The sequence below is a fragment of the Mus musculus genome, chromosome X, assembly GCF_000001635.26.
Source record: "Mus musculus strain C57BL/6J chromosome X, GRCm38.p6 C57BL/6J".
Lineage (NCBI taxonomy): Eukaryota > Metazoa > Chordata > Mammalia > Rodentia > Muridae > Mus > Mus musculus.
In genome coordinates, this window is record NC_000086.7 from 54,621,459 (window position 1) to 54,639,392 (window position 17,934).

The 17,934-nt window shown below is 36.8% G+C and overlaps 1 protein-coding gene across 2 annotated transcripts; it reads left to right on the top strand.

Moving 5' to 3' along the window:
* Nucleotides 1-710: 710 nt before the first annotated feature.
* On the top strand, nucleotides 711-17,561 carry Gm16430 (predicted gene 16430). Of its 2 annotated transcripts, none has more exons than XM_017318333.1 (6): nucleotides 711-811; nucleotides 2,319-2,450; nucleotides 8,286-8,411; nucleotides 8,722-8,785; nucleotides 14,299-14,398; nucleotides 17,343-17,561. In XM_017318333.1, exons 2-6 carry the CDS (start codon nucleotides 2,342-2,344, stop codon nucleotides 17,409-17,411), a joined length of 468 nt encoding a protein of 155 aa, XP_017173822.1. In that variant the 5' UTR covers nucleotides 711-811; nucleotides 2,319-2,341; the 3' UTR covers nucleotides 17,412-17,561. The 2 variants fall into 2 exon arrangements, with proteins under 2 accessions (XP_017173822.1, NP_001160073.1); NM_001166601.1 differs by having other exon boundaries at nucleotides 753-811; nucleotides 2,316-2,450; nucleotides 17,343-17,558.
* Nucleotides 17,562-17,934: the final 373 nt, after the last annotated feature.

Genomic DNA, 17,934 nt, shown 5'->3' on the forward strand with positions numbered 1-17,934 from the left:
CACACCACATGTATGTCCTGTACCTGAAGAGGCCAGAGGAGTGCAAATAAGTGCAAAAAACAGTGGTTGGAAAAATGACTCAGCTGTTAAAAGCACCTGTTCTATGCAGGTGACCAGGCACAAAGCATCCACATAGTGGCTCACAATTTATGCACAGCTAAAGTTTCAGAAAATCAGTGCACACTTCCAGCCTCTGTAGGCAACAGAGTAATAAGTGAGAGAGAGGGCCTGCAGGGCCTAGCACACTCTTGTAATCAAGCTCAGTACCAGGAAGGTGGAGACAGGATGGTATCAGAATTATAGGGGATCTGGATGCTCCATTCTGATCGCTTAGGACAGAATATCCACGTGTGGTGTGCTTATGTACATGCCGAAAAAGTCCACACACATTAAATGTTATGAACATAAATAAATAGAAAACAAAATTGCATACAAGAGCCTCTACAGTTGAAATAAAGTAGTGCCATTTGCAGTGTTTCATATGTTTCACATGTATTCAAGTTTGTTCAAGTTTTTCAAGTCTGTAAGGGCTTATACATGTAGAAATTGTCTTAAAGCCAGTAGTAACTCATTCCCACCTCCTGAAAACTCCCTTAGAAGTGATGGTGTCTGGTACTCCATGTACGCATGTGCAGGGTATATTCAGCCAATCAGCGCAGTCCCTGGGTGAGACCTATTTTCTCCAGCTGGCATCACAAAGGGTCCTCAGAATCCTCTGTCCGGGCATCGTTGCTGACAACGGTTTTTTTACCATTGAGGATCTGAGCGTGGAAGGGTGCAGTTGTGAAGGTGTTCACCTCTGAGATAACCTGTAAGTGATAATCGGCTCTGGTCAGGGTTGTTGGACAGTTAATCAAGGTGTGACAGGGCATCTCAGGCCCAGGAGGCCACTCTGTGGGGAAAAGCCTCCTCATCGCCATTTCTATGGCTTCTGAGGGTAAAATGAAGGTGGACTACTGTATTCATGGCAGAGGATTGAACAGCCCAGGGCCTTAGAGAATTGTGAACCCTAGGAGGACACAATCTTGGGTCCCCGGGATAGGATCAGAGAGCTGGCTGCAGGACTGGCGGTCAAGGGAGCAGGGAGCCATTGGGTGAGGAGCCTTGGCACTTGTCCTGTGTGCTGTCCTAGAACCGTTAGAAACACACTGAGGATTCCTCCCTCTTCGTTGTTTTCTCTATGGTGTGTTCCTTTGGTACAGACTGTATGGAAATTGCAGACAGGGAAGTGGCATAGGAAGAATGAAAGTAAAGAAGAAGAGGAGACATTGAAAGAGTTTAATAAGTAATCTGGGATGGATTCAGACCAAAGATTCTCCTATTTCAATCGCCCATGTATTGGGATTAAAGACTTGGACCACCAAGTTCAGCTTTTTCTCTCAATTTTAGTTCCGTAGGATGGGATCTTCCTTTGTAGCTCAGGCTGGCCTGGCTTGGGCTGGCTTTGAACTTGCAATCTATAGATGTTTGAAATCCTGGGCTTCCCCCAATCCCTAATTTCTCCAATATAAGAATTTTCTGTGTGGGTGGCAGTGGTGAGTGTTCGTTGTAGACTGAGCATTGGGGTTTCTTGACATGGATATATAATTACCATGTTCATTATCTTTCTGCATAGTACTGTGATTTTACTTTAATACTGAGATACACTGAGAAACAGAATTGGTGATGTATTGTTTAAAAAGAATCTTTGGGGGATAGTATCAAAATTCAGATGCCTCAAAGGTTACATGCAAACACGTTTTGCTCATTGTTTTGGTGGGAAGGGGAGGACTCACATATTAAAGGCTAGCCTGTTTTTGCCTTTTTAAAACTGAGAAATGGCAGATTGTTAACTTTGGTTCTAAAGAAGGTTTTTAAATAACTAAGTTAAGTAAGTTAAAGAAGATTTTAAAACAAATTTGCGAGGGAGAAGGACATGATAAATGGGATACATGGAGGAAACCGAAAGGGGAAGCACACACACACACACACACACACACACACACACACACACACACACACACACATATATATATATATACATTCATACATATAAATATATATATACATATATACACACACACACATATATATATATGTCACCATATTGAATATATATACGTATATATATGTCACCATATGGAATATGTATACAAAATGCTCTGATAAAGACAAATTATTAAAAATATAACTGTTATAAAACAAAAGAAACAATCTTTCATTGAGCTAAGATAATTATTTGACCTTTTGACATGTTTAACTATTAAAATGATACCTTTGGATTCAGATAACTAATTTTTTTCTTTTTTCCTTTTTATTTTATTTTTTTAACTAAGAAGACATCTGAGTGCTTAAGAGAAAAATGGCTCTTAAGAAACTGTGGGCGATACCAAAGGACGGTTACTTATTACTTCTTGACTATGATGATGAAGACGATGACATAAATTTTTTGGAGGAGGCTCATTCTGAAGGTCTAGTATATCCAGTGTTGGGTATTGTGTCCTGCAGATATTTAGACTTTAAGTTAGTCACCTGAAATTGAAGAATTCTTTGCTAAGAGTTTTCATATACTTCCTTTCTAATTTTACCTATATCTATATATTCCTATACCTGAGTTTTAGCAGCACATATACTTACTCTTAGCGCTGTAGTCACAATATGTTTAGAAACAATAACTAGCTATGATTTTACCCCAGGAAAAGACCTGATGTTTTTCCTATATGTTAGCAGAAAGGGTGTTTATTTTATAAAACCTGCAAATAAATTATTTCATTCCTTTTTTTCTATCATATATTTTCTTTATTTACATTTCAAATATTATTCCCTTTTCTATTTTCCCTTTGAAAATCCCCTCTCCTCTCCCCTCTCCCCCTGCTCTCTGCCATACCCACTCACACTTCCTGGCCTAGGTATTCCCTAATTCTGGGGCATAGGACATTTACAGGACCAAGGGTCTCTTTTCCCATTGATAACTGACTAGGCCATCCTCTCCTACATAGGCAAGTGGTATGGTAAGTCCCACCATCTGTTTTATTTGATTGGAGATATATTCCCATGGAACTCTGGGGGTACTGGTCAGTTCATATTGTTGTTCCTCCTATGGGGCTGCAAATCCCTCATGTTCCTTGGGTACTTTCTCTAGGTCCATCATTGGGGACACTGTGCTCAGTCCAATGGATGTCTGTGATCATCCACTTCTGTATTTGTCAGGCACTGGCAGAGCCTCTCAGGAGACAGCTATATCAGTCTCCTGTCCACACGCTCTTGTTGGCATCTTCAATAGTGTCTGGCTTTGGTGTTGGTTTATGGGATTGATCCCCTAGTGAGCCAGTCTCTGGATTCTTTCAGTCTCAGCTCAAATCTTTGTCTCTGTAACTCCTGCCATTGGTATTTTCCCCATTTTAAGAAGGAAAAATATATCCATACTTTGGTCTTCTTTCTTCTTGAGTTTCATGAGTTTTGAAGATTGTATCTTGGTTATTCTGAGCTTCTGGGATAATATCCACATAGCAGTGAGTGCATATCATGTGTGTTCTTTTGTGATTGGGTTATCTCACTTAGGAAGATATCATCCAGATGCATTCATTTGTCTAAGAATTTCATGAATTCATTATTTTTAATGGCTATGCAGTAATTCATTATGTAAATGTACCATATTTTCTGTATCCCTTCCTCTGAAGAGGGACATCTGGGTTCTTTTCAGCTACTTGCTATTATAAATAAGGCTGCTATGAACATACTGAAGCATGGGTCATTATAACAAGTTGGAATATCTTCTGGAAATATGCCCAGGAGGAATATTGCTGAATCTTCCAGTAGAACTCTGTCAAATTTTCTGAGGAAACACCAGACTGCTTTCCAGAGTGGTTGTAACAGCTTGCAATCCCACCAGCAATGGAAGAGTGTTCTTCTTTCACCACATTATCACCAGCATGTGCTGTCATCTGAGCTTTAGATCTTAGCCATTCTGACTCGTGTGATGTGGAATCTCACGGCTATTTTGACTTACACTTCCCTGATAATTAAGGATGTTGAACATTTTTAGGTGTTTCTCAGCCATTCAGAATTCCTTACTTGAGGATTCTTTGCTTAGTTCTGTCCCAAATTTTTAATAGGGTTATTTGATTTTCAGGAGTCCAGCTTCTTGATATATATATATTGGATATTAGTCCCCTATCTGATTTAGTATTGGTAAAGATTTTTTCCCATCTCTTGGTTGCTGTTTTGTCCTATTGTCAGTGTCCTTTGTCTTACAGAAGCTTTGCAATTTTATAAGGTCAAATTTGTCTAATCTTAATCTTATAACACAATCTATTGCTGTTCTGCTCAGGAATTTCCCCCCTGTGCCCATATCTTCGAAGCTCTTCCCCACTTACTCCTCTATAAGTTTCAGTGTCTCTGGTTTTATGTGGAGTTCCTTGATCCACTTGGATTTGACCTTAGTACAAAGAGATAGAAATGGATCAATTCACATTATTCTACATGATAACCATTAGTTGTGCCAGCACCATTTGTTGAAAATGATGTTTTTTTTTTTCCACTGGGTGGTTTTAGCTCCCTTGTCAAAGTCAAGTGACCATAGGTGTGTGGGTTCATTTCTGTGTCTTTGATTCTATTCCATTGGTCGACTTGTCTGTTGCCATACAAGTACCATCCAGTTTTTATCACAATTGTTCTGTAGTACAACTTTAGGTCAGGCATGATGATTCCACCAGAGGTTCTTTTACTGTTGAGAATAGTTTTTGTTGTCCTAGGTGTTTTTTTTTTTTTTTTTTAATCCAGATGAGTTTGCAAATATCTCTTTCTAACTCAGTTAAGAATTATGTTAGAATTTTGATGGGGATTGCATTGAATCTGTAGATTGCTTTCCACAAGATAGCCATTTTTAGTACATCAATCCTGCCAATTCCTGAGCATGGGAGATCTTTCCATCTTCTGAGGTCTTTGATTTCTTTCTTCAGAGACTTACAGTTTTTTTCATACAGATCTTTCACTTCCTCACTTAGAGTCACATCAAAGTTTTTTATATTATTTGTGACTATTGTGAACGGTGTTGTTTCCCTAATTTCTTTTTCATCTTCTTTATCCTTTGAGTGTAGAAAGGCCACTGATAAGTTTGAGTTAACTTTATATTCAGCTACTGCACTGAAGTTGTTTATCAGATTTAGGATTTCTCTGGTGTAATTTTTATGGTCTCTGATACATGCTATCATATCTTCTGGATATACGATATTTTGACTTCTTCCTTTCCAATTTGAATCCCCTTGATCTCCTTTTTGTTTTCAAATTTCTCTGGCTAGGACTTCAAGTACTATAGTGGATAAGTAGGCAGAAAGGGGGCAGCCTTGTTTAGTCCCTGATTTTTGTGGGATTGCTTCAAGTTTCTAACCATTTATTTTGATGTAGGCTACAGGTTTGTTCTCTATTGCTTTTATTATGTTTAGTTATGGGCCTTGACTTCCTGATCTTTCCTGGACTTCTATTATGACTGGGTGATGTATTTTGTCAAATGCTTTCTCATCATCTAATGAGATGATCATGATTTTTTTTCTTGGAGTTTGTTTCTATTTTGGATAAAGTTGATGGATTTCCATATATTAAGCCACCCCTGCATCACAGGGATGAAGTGTACTTGATTATGATGGATGATCATTTTGATATATTCTTTGATTCGGTTTACAAAGCTTTTATTGAGTATTTTTGCATCAATATTCAGTCACTTACAATCACTTTAAAAATTCAGGCTGCAGCCCAGTGCTGAGTAGGTAGAAACAGCTAGCTGGCTAGCCAGGCTAGATACATTGGTGAGCTGCAGATTCAGAGAGACTCTGTCTCAAGATTTAAGTTGGGTCAGGCAGTGGTGGCACATGCATTTAATCCCAGCATTTGGGAGGCAGAATCAGGGGGGCAGGGGGATTTCTGAGTTTGAGGCCACTCTGGTCTACAGGGTGAGTTCCAGGACAACCAGGGCTACACAGTGAAACCCTGTCTCAAAAAAACAAATATATATATATATATATATATAATGTGTGTGTGTGTGTGTGTGTGTGTGTGTGTGTGTGTATGTAAGTTGGAATATGATTGAGAATACAGAGGATGTCCATTTCTAGACTCCATATGCAAACATATACTAAAATGTATACACATCATTTTTGCTCAATCTCTTTTTATGATTTACACAATCCATTAAAATTATGGTGTTTTTTTTCTTCTTTTTATGGAAATACACAATATTAGGAAAGTGTCATGTTTTTATAATGTCCACTGTATAGTAAAAATAAACACCTATCAAGAGAAATGATCCAGCATACCCTAAAACATGCACAAGACAGGGATGGAAAGATGGCTTAGAAATTAAGAGCACTTGTTGCTCTTGGAGAGAACAAAGGTTTAGTTCCTAGGACCCACATAATGGCGCACAGCCATTTGTAATTCTAGAACCAGGGGATTTGGCATCCTGTTCTAGTTTCTATGAGCACAAAACATGCATGTTGAACAAATACAAACATGCACAATCACGTTAGTTTAATAATAAAACAAATCAGAATTGCACACAACAGCCCCTTCGACTGAAACAAAGTAGGAGAGTCTTCTTTGGGGTTCATTTTATTTTATCTTTCAAGTTAGTATTGCAACCTTTGAAAAAGGAAGGCTTCTGGGTAGCAGTGGCAGCTAAAATACTAGCTCTTTTTTGCTAGTTCAATGACAGATGTCTGATAGAGCCTATATCACATTGAGTACGCATGTGCAATCACAGCCAATCAGCAAGGGTCATGTCTGAGATTGTTTTCCCACTGTCCAAACCCTGTTACCAGTATGCTTTGTGGTGGCTACCAAGACTAGTTCTTGAGGAAGCATGGTAGGGAGAAGTCTCTGTGGAGGATGTCAGTGACCTGTTGAAAGTTGGTTAATTATGCTTCAGCTGTGGGTCAAGGTGGGGTGAAGGTGTTGGGGCAGAGGTGTTACTTCAGGAGTAAGGAGAGGAGGTGAGCCTTACTGGACCCTGGATTATACCACTTCTGGGTTCACAATCGACTTTACCCACCTAGACCTCTGTGGAGAAAAACAGAGAAATTCGCTAAGGGCAGGAGTTTAAACAGACAGCACCTAGCAGAAAGCAGGAAGTCCAGGGATTTGGAGACCCTGAAAGTCTTTTTGGGGCCTGGGGATGTGAGGTGTGAGTAAACTGGAGGTCGATTAGTGGTGGAAACAGACTAGAACATTTTCTGTGTTGTTGCTGCTGCTGCCTGCCAGGAATTCATGAAAAACAAACTGAAGACCAGTCTTCATTGTCCTCTACCTGGTATTGAAAGTCCAGATTGCCGACATTTGTATATATAGGCCGCAAACTGCCTCCAAAACCAGAGGCTCCTCTCAGCCTGAGAAGTTCTGGGTCTTCAGACATAATTCAGGCCAGGCTGTGTTTATTTATGCATTGTTTTGGTTTAGGGAAGTGAACTCTAACTTTGTATCTCAGGAGTGTCAGAAACCTCATGTGCAGCTTGGACTTGCCTTGAAACTGAAGTCCTCAGCCTTACAAATGTACTGGGGCCTGAGTGAACATGCCTGCTTTATTTTTTTTTTAATTTTATTTTCATTGTTGAAGATTGAAACCAGAGTTTCTTGCTGTAGCAGTAAAATATATGTCCAGCCAGGCAGAACTTTATAATTTACATTTGCTTTAGATTTGTATTGCAATGAAAAAGATTGAGGAACTTGCTTGTGATAATAAGAACTATGATTTTATTTGGAGATTGAAATGCAGACAAAGTTGCTTAATTTTATCAAAAACCTGCAGGAATCGGACCAAAATGCAGATCCTCCTATGATTAGATATAAACCAAATTGATGTCACAGTTAAAGCCACCATAGCGTTTTTGTGTGTGTGTGTGAGAAAGAGAGAGAGAGAGAGAGAGAGAGAGAGAGAGAGAGAGAGAGAGAGAGAGAGAGTTTTTAAACTGAAAAATAACAACCTCTTAGTCCTTTATAGTAAGGAAGCCCAAGATACTTTATTCAACTTAAATAATTCTTTGTAAAAATTTGTATATATTAAAGACAAGGTTAATAATGGCTATTTTTGAAGGCAACTATTGTGTTCCATATTCAAATACTAAAGTCTTTTGGATTAAATAAGAGGGTAATAGAAATATGGTTTTATCTTTAAACCCTTCATGCAATTATGAAGTACTGTTTTTATAAAAATCATTCCTTAATGTTATTTTATATTTCAATTTTATTAGTTTAAATATTTTTTTGGATTCAAATGGCTTGAGAAAATTTATTTATTCATTTTTATTTTAATTCAGAAAACGTAAGTTTCTCAGAGGAATGGCAGCGTTTTGCAAGTTCTGTAGAGACACCAATAGAAAACAGGAATTTGTTAAGTGGTGAACAGCAAGATGGGAATGCTTCAAAATTGGATCTTATGGAAGGTACCAGATATTTAATGTTGTGCATTGATGTTACACTTCCTTTTTTTCTCAGTTATTCTAATTAGGCTTGTAAAGGAGATCGAAAATCTCATATTGTATCTCTTGTCTTTAAACACAACATGTAAATAAAGAACTTAAAACATATTTTAGATGACAATTAGACATTACTTCATTTTGTTTAAGTTCTAGACAAATAATAGATCTGTTTGAAACCTAATGTTGGCACTATGCCTGAATGATCACAAAGTATTTCATTAAAATTTGCAAAATAAAATAATTGTTTTAATATCATGTTTTATTATCAACCCAGAACAGAATCCAGTAACTCATGATGATGAGAATGAAATTCCTGAAGAAATCGTTGGAGATACACGGTAATATGTTCAAACTTATTATTTCCTTCTTAGTGTAAGTACTTCCAGAAAATTTTAATTGATTGTATAGCAAGTAATCTGTATTAATAATTGGAATGTGATGTATATTACAAACAATGTTTCCGTAAGATTAATCTGTAATTTGAGTGGTTTTCTTGGAGGGTATAGTGCTGTGGGTCAAATTCTCATCATCCTGCTTGTAGGACAAAAGCTGAGCCATCAAACTGTATCCCCATCATCCTTAATTTTTAGAACTTGAATTACTTCACAGATATCCAGTACAAAATATTCTGGGAAAATTTGAAGGAACATTTTAGATATATAATTTGTTTGAAACTATATAGTATTAACATAATTTACATATTAGGAAATATTAGTTAATATACTATATTATATCTTAATGAGTTATTCCTATTTTTGTAATAATTTTTATTTTAATTCATTTTTATTTTTATTAGATATTATCTTTATTTGCTTTTCAAGTAATAGCCCTTTCTTGGTTTCACCCCAGAAACTCCCTATTCCATTACACCTCTCTGTGCTTCTATGAGGGTTTTTCCCACCCACCCACTCCCACCTCCCCACACTTGTATTTGCCTACACTGGGACATCGAACCTTCACAGGACCAAGGACCTCTCCTCCCACTGATGTCTGACTAGGCCATCCTCTGCTATATATGCAGCTGGAGCCATGGGACCCCATCTTTGGTTGGTGGCTTAGTCCCTGGGTGCTCTGGGGGTGGTCTGGTTCTTTCATATTGTAGTTCTTCCTATAAGATTGCAAACCCCTTCAGCTCCTTCAGTCCTTCCTCTAACTGTTCCACTGGGGACCCTATGATTGGTCTGATGGTTGGCTATGAGCATCAGCCTCTTTTCTCTGAAAGAGCCTCTCAGGAGACAACATTATTAGGCTCCTGTCAGCAAGTACTTGTTGGCATCCACAATCGTGACTGGGTTTGTGTTCTGTCTGTGTATGGAATGAATCTACATGTTAGGCAGATTCTAGATTGTCATTCCTTCAGTCTCTGCTCTGTATTTTGTCTCCATATTTTTCCCAGGTTTATATAGTTCCCCATTCTAAGAAGGACTGAAACACCCACACTTTATTTTTCTTTCTTCCTGAGCTTCATGTTCTGTTAATTACATTTTGGGTATTCTGAGCATTTAGGCTAATATCCACTTATCAGTGAGTGCATGCCATGTTTGTCCTTTTGGGATTGGGTTACTTCACACAGGATGATATATTTTAGATCCATCCATTTGCCTGTGAATTTCATGAAGTCATTGTCTCTGTACCATTACCATACATTTTTCTCACTATTTCTCTATAATACAGCTTGAGGTCAGGGATGGTTCCGCCTGAACTTCTTTTATTGTTGAGAATATTTTTTTATATCCTGGAATTTTGTTATTCCAAATGATTTTTCAAATTCCTCTTTATATCTCAATGAAGAATTTAGATTCAATTTTGATGGAGATTGCATTGAATCTATAGATTGCTTTTGGCAAGATGGCCATTTTTACTGAATTAATTGTGCCAACCTATGATCATGGGAGATCTTTCCATCTTCTGAGATTTTCAATTTCTATTTTCAGAGACATGAAGTTCTTGTCATACAGATCTTTCGCTTGCTTGGTTCGAGTCACACCAAGGTTTTATAGTTTGTGACTATTGTGAAGGGTGTTGTTTCCATAAATTCTTTTTCAGCCTGTTTATCCTTTGATTAGAGGAAAGCTACTGATTGGTTTGAGTTAATTTTATATCTAGCCACTTTGCTGAATTTCTTACTGCTTTTAACAGTCTATCTTTCTTTATTGCATTTGTTGTTCTGATTATTATGTTTGGGGAATGATTTCTTTTCTGGTCCAGTTTATTTGGACTTCTAATATGTTCATGTGCATCACTTTCTTTAGATTTGGGAAGTTTTCTTCTATAATTTTGTTGAAGATATTTGCTGGCCCTTTGACTTGTGAATCTTCTCTCTCGTCTATACCTATTTTCCTTAGGATTTGTCTTCTCATTTTGTCCTGGATTTCCTTGATGTTTTGGGTTAGGAGATGTTTGCATTTTCCATTTTCTTAGACTGTTGTGCCAATGTTTTCTATGGTATCTTCTGTACCAGAGATTCTCTATTCTATCTCTTGTATTCTGTTCGAGATGCTTGCATCTATTTCTCCTAAGTTTTTTTTTTTTCTTTCTTTCTCCAGTTTCATCTCTTTGTGATTTTTTATTACCTCTATTTCCATTTTTAGATACTAAATGGATTTTGTTCTATTCCTTCACTGTTTTATAGTGTTTTCCTTCATTCTTTAAGGGAATTTTGTGTTTACTCTTTAAGGGCTTCTAGCTGTTTACCTGTGTTCCCTGTATTTCTTTAAGTAAACTATTTTTGTTCTTAAAGAACTCTATCATCATCTTGAGATGTGATTTTGAATCTGAATCTTTCTTTTCCAATATGTTGGGCTATCCAGGACTTGCTGCTGTGGCCAAACTGTGTTCTGATCATGCCAACTAGTCTTGGTTTCTATTGCTTATATTCTTGTGCTTACCTCTCACCATCTCATTTTCTTTGGTACTACTTTCCCTTGCAGTCTCTGACTGGAGCTTCTCCCTCCTGTAACCCTGGTTGTGACAGAACTCATCAGAGTCCAGCTGTCTCTGGGATCCAGGGATCCTGGGATCCTGATATGCTGGGTATGTCTAAGCTCGTGGAAGTCAAGCTGCCTCTTGGATCCTCAAACCCTGGTATAACCAATCTCCTGAGATCCTGTGTCAGAGCTCCGGGGAGTGAAGATTTTTCTTGGTGTTGCAAGATTTGGTGGGGTGCCAAGTCACTAGTTTTTCTCTGGACACAGATGCAAGCTGCAAGGAACCCATGCCTCTGTCTGGGAGGGTGTTTTTCTTTCCCTGGTTTATGTGGGGGGTGTCAGATACACAGGGTGTTGGGCAAGATGTTGTGCCCTCAGCTGTGATCTTCTGTCAGAACTGGAGTGTCCCTTGGTTTGTCTGATCTCCGTGGAGTCATGCTTCTTTTGTGATCCTGTGATCTTGGGCATTTCAGATACCCTTGAGTTGAGCTCCTTCTGGGTGTTTTAAGAGTGGGTACAAAGGCAGTACCCCAGGTCTGATCCAGCTATAGTTTCAGACCAATAGGGAACCATGCCACTGCCAAGGCAAGAATGCCTGTGTCCCTGGATCCTTTGGGACTGAGTTACTCCAGATGTTGGGGATGCATCTGGCAAGGTAGGAGTTCCTGTGTCCCTGGATCCTTGGGGACTCAGTTACTTCTGATGTTAAAGCCATTCTTGTGATCTTGGGAGTACTAGAGCACCTGGGAGTTGAGTTTCCTGTTGGTATTGTGAGACTAGGTGCAGAGTCAGCACACAAAGTCTACCCATGACACAGACTCTTGCAAATATTTTTGATTTAGCCCCATGGACTTATTTTTTTCTATGGTATAGAGGTGAAAATGGTGCTTTTTGAAGAGGTGTGACATTAATGAAACTTCATTTTTATTTTATTTTTTTGCATGTTTGTGTCTGTGGTACATGTATACATATGTGGAGGGCAGAGGAGATTGTTGGCTGTTGCTCTTTTACTTTCTACCTTATTCCCTTAAGACATGTTCTGTCACTGAACATGCAGCTAGACAAGCAGCCAGCAAGTCCTAGGAATTCTCACTCTGCCTACCACAGTGCTGCTATTGTAAAAGCAACCATTAATGGTGGCTTTTGTAGATGGGTAGTAGATTCAAACTTGCGAACCTCCTCCTTTCAGAGTAAACCCTCTTAACTTCTGTGGCATCTTTGTAACTGCTTTACAGGGATTTTTAGGGGAACAAAAATGATGTAAACATTTTTATTGTTCCATGTATTCAAAGCTAAGTGATATGTATACAAATTCTATACATGCAACAGTTTTTATGTGACCCAGTGTTAATTTTATATTAAGTCATTTTCTTTTCTAGGACTCCTCTGTGCTTCTGTCTTTATATGGCACAGTGCAAAAAAAAATTCTTTAATGAAACCCTTATTCCTTTTCTTAAAATTTCATTTTATGGGTATGTTTGTTTTCCTTGCATGTGTGTATGCTCACAGCTTGTATGTCTGGTAACTGAGGAGACCAGATGAAGGCATTGAATCCCCTGGAACTGGAGTTATAGGTTGTGAGCAAACTTAGAGGTGCTGGGAATCTAATCTCAGATCTATGGAAGGGAACCAGTGCTCTTAACTGATGAATCATCTCTCCAATCCCCTCACTGATTTTTTGTTTTTGTTTTTGTTTTTTTGTCTTGTTTTTGTTTTTTTTTAAAGAATTACATAACTGAAAGTAAAGACAACTTTACTAACCAGTGAGAGATTGATACTCAGATCTCAAATAATCTGTTTTAAATTATATATTTTTGAATGTTACATGAGCTTTCTTAGAAGACAATAATTTGTCTTTGAGATATGGTCTCACCATGTAGTTCAAGCTGGCCTGAATTTTGCCATGTAACCTACGTTGTCCTATACACTGGACATATCCTGCTTAAGATTCCTAAACTAGGATCATAGACCCAAAACTTCCTCCATGACTTAGGAAACAATGTTCTTAATACCTATTTTTTAGACTTATTTATGTGTATTAGTGTTTTGCTTGCAGGCATATATGTGCAGCACATATATGCCTGTTTCCCATAGATATCAGATGATTATTTCAGTTACCTTGGACCTGGAGTCACATAAAGAGAACACACATGGAAACTTATATCAAAGATTCTTTCAAAGGAAGCAACCAGAAGTTAGGACAACTTTGGCAAATGAACAAAAGGGAGAGGTAGAGATGTTAGTTTTGTAGGGTCACACTTGTATAGTTTTAAAAATTATATGTGGCTGAAGTTTAAAAAAAAGTCATGTCTGAGCCTTTAGTAAAAATGCGTGACTTTGATTTTGTCTAAGCATTTAACCTTATAACTTCATGCCTTGAAGGAAACTAAATCTAACTCTTAGAAGTCTGTGAAAATTATTATTTTCTACTTTAAGTAGCTGTTAATGAGATTTTAAATTTTGATTAACAATCATTGTGGAAACAAAGAAATCTTGCACAAAATCTTAGAAATGTAATTTCTGGTTTATTATGTTTAACAATATGGAAAAGGATCAATTACATATGCAGACAATTGGTATATTTTAATTGACTTATGTTTTGCACAAATTCTTAACTGAATCAATATAGGAAAATAAATTAGACCTTATATTTGGTAGAAAATAATGAAAAAATACTTTGAAATACAGTCAATTTTCTAAAATAAGATATATATGTATTAGAACGTATTTAATTTTGAAAAGCTAGAACATAAAATAAGACTTCTCTGATAATCTTTTAGGGAAAATTCTATGCTGATTTCCCATTAGATAACTTTATACTGCTTTTTTTCTTTTTTACTATGAAATGGTCAATTTAATTTGTTTTAAATGTTCTTTTTCATATTGGTTTGAAATATGATTGATATCATTACTTTGCTTTACAGGGAGATGATCAACAACAAGTCGTGTGAGCAGTATAAAACTACATTTCAGAAGTTTGATATGGATGTCCAGAATTTCAATGAACAACAAGAAAAATCAGTGGTTTGTATCATAACTACCTTTATAATTAACCTAGTATAACTATGTATCATGTAGGAATAGAGAAACTAGCCTTGTGTTGGGCACACAAAACATAATCAAGTTTCATTATCTATCTTTGGCTCTGTTCTAGTCCTACTGAGTTGTAAACCAGAGAGATATGGTCACATACTATATAAATGAAAACCACTAGGCACTTTATGGTAGACCAGATCTTAAATTTTCAAGAGGCAGACATTTGCTGAAGGATGAAGAGAGGATTACCAGTTTCTACAAAAGGAAGCAAAATATGTCAGCCTCAGGTACAGTCGAAAAGAGAGAGAAAGCTTTCTTACTGGTGTCATCTGGACTCTGTTATTAATATTAGAAAACCAAATCAAACTGGAAAATCAGTTCTCACAATCCTAAACTTAGTACAAATTTACTAACAACAGTGGATGGAAACAACCTTTCTCAACAGCCCTGGCAGAATATTCCTGTGAAAGAATATCACTAACTATTTTAAATCATCTCTCGATTAATGTACCAATTACTGTAGTCATCACATGGTTTCCAAGTAAGATCTGAGATGATGACCATAGTAACTAAATTTTATTTGATTGGTTAATAGTTTGGGAAGTATTCAATTTGAAATGAACAGGAGATCCATTCCTACCTGAAAAGCCATTTTCAAAAAAAAAAAAAGCCAAAATGAAAGTTCATTGGGTGGTGAGTATTTCATAACCACCAAACTCAGATTTCGTTCAGAGATAAGAAGATTCCCAGAGCTTCGTAGCCACCAGATGTAGCCGACCTTATGAGTCAGTTCAGAAAAGAGATAGGGACTAAAGATAGAAAATAAATAAATACTCCAATTGAAGGCAATTTTTAAACCTTGAACTCTGGATAAAATTTCAGGGGTGTGCTCATCTGTGTAAATGAGGAGTCTAAAGACAGACCCCCAGAGTATTTCAATACTTGTAATTCTGCATGGGGCGGAGGTGAGAGGGAACTAGTAAAGGAACATAATAATTGGTAGAAAGAAAACTATAATGAGTGAAAGAAAACTTTTAAGGAAGAAAAGATCAGTAACTGTGTCATATGCTACTAATAGGCAAAATAAGATAAATTTGCAGGGCTGGAAGATGGTTTAGTAGGTAATCTTTTTCACTGTAGGCATGGAGACCCGAGCTTATATTCCCTGCATAGGCATGAACACACAAACCACCGACACTATCAGCAACAACAACAAATTAGCAAAACTAAAAACAAACTACCACAAAAATGAAAGTTCATTGGGTGGTGAGTATTTCATAACCACCAACTCAGATTTCGTTCAGAGATAAGAAGATTCCCAGAGTTTCGTAGCCACCAGGTGTAGCCTAATGGATGAGCTCTAGGTTCAATGAGACACTTTCTCCCAACAGTGGGGTTCAACCAAAGAAGACACCCAATTTTAATCCGTTGTCTCATTATATCTAAATGTGCAGGTTTTTTAAGATAAACTTCACAAAGTGGAGGTCATTGTACTTAATCAGGATGATTTGAGTGGAAATGTGAGGTACAAAGCTGATCACAGTGAATAAAGAAAAAAAAAAAAAAGGAATGTAGTAGCCCAGGGAGAAAAAGAGTAAAGGGCTTGTCTTAAGTTTTTAAAAAATGCAAATTACCATGGTTGTGTGCTAAGATAAAGAGTACAAAGAGAAATTTGTATTAGTACTTCGCTGTATTACTGAGATTGGAACTTAGAGAAAACCAATCTACCACCAAACTTTGTCCACAGACATTTTTTAGGCTTTATTTTGAGGAAGGGTATCTTTAATTGATCAAGACTGTTCATGATCTTGTGATCATTCTAACTCAAACTTTATAAAAGTTAGTTGTATAGGCATTACACTGACAGCAAGCAAGAGTCATATATTTAAAATAACAGTTACAATTGATGAAATTCTTGAGAATAGTTGAGACAAGTGAAGACATTGGGCTTAGTAAAGAACAAGTATAAGGCATCCTTAAGAAAGGAAGAGAAAGTAGAAGACATGGCACATACAATTTAGGTGGAGGGTAGATACAGAGATGAGGTAGTGAACCACCTCCTGGGATTGCTTCTGCTATTAATTAAAAGGAGGCCATCTTATGGTAAAAGCATTAACATTACCTAGAGTTAAACTTCCCGGGCTAGGATTTTACCAAGTTCATGTTTACATCATGCATTCATATAAACATAACAACTTGGGAGGCAAAGGCCAATATGTGTAGCATGGCAAACCCTTTTTATAAAAAAGAATGTTACCCCACAATTTGTAGTATAAATTCATTTAATGTTACTGTAAAAATATAAGTATATTTATTCATAATATTTGTTAAAGTGTTAAATCAGGTGGAAAACTATTCCTTTTAAGTTTCATATGGAATTATGTTTGCTCATGTAACATTTTAGTATTGGAGATACATTAAATGGCTGACTGTTAGTCTAGCGTTCATGCTGCATGGTAGTAACAACAAAATTAACAGAATTGTTATAGTAATGTTTTCTTTTTACATTTGGAGAACAATTATAAAAAAGAAGAACAAGCATTAAAACTGTCCAAATGTAGTCAGAGCCACTTCTTGGAAGCAATTAGAGACATGCATAAGAGGTACTTGAAGGTATTTTGCTCATGGTCCATAAAATGTCCTTAGGAAACTAAATATGTTTTGGGAATCATAAAGTTTAACTACTTACTATTTTCAATTGTTTCTGTCTGAATTGACTGATATTATCTGTAACATCCTTATGGCTTTCTAGGAATTATTCAAGACCTGAAATCATCAATTGGGAGTTTGACCTCAGATGTACCTTATAGTTTATTAACACTATAATTATCCTGCTTAACTAAACATAGCACGTCTAGATATCATTTACACAGAATCTTTCATATTTGTATCCTTGGGAGCTTGTTTAGTAACAAGTGCTTTTCTTTTTTAGGGTTTGATGAACTTGGAGACCAACAACTCCGATATGCTTTTTGATGTAGATGGTGAATTGAGAAAATGAATGTCTGTGTTTAAAAGAGACATCATGAAGCATACTCTGAAGTACTCATCTACATTCCCATCTTGAGACTAATGAAGCATGCAAATTTTTCACTTGATAGTACATTTCTAAGCAAATAAAAAATCCGCTAACTTTTTGTCTCTTATGAAACAGAGTTTGAAAGTCTCTTTAATCCTTGTATTTCTGATGATTCTAAGAAGGAAGTTAAACCCTACTGATGTGATTATAAAGATAAGTAGGTGGTATACATTTAGAGACATAATAGAACTCCATTATTTTTAAACATCTTTAATTGTTTTTTTCTTTAAGGTTAAGATATTTTTATATTAAATTCCAAACAAAATCCATATAAATGAGTGAGTGGCAAATAGTCCTTTTGTACGGAACTTCCACACACTAATGTAGTGAATTCTTTAAAATTTATTCTTTAATCTTTTTTTATAAGTTCAGACTTTATCCCCTCCCTTGTCCACCCTCTGACTGTTCCACATCCCATACCTCCCCCCCCCACACACCCATCTCC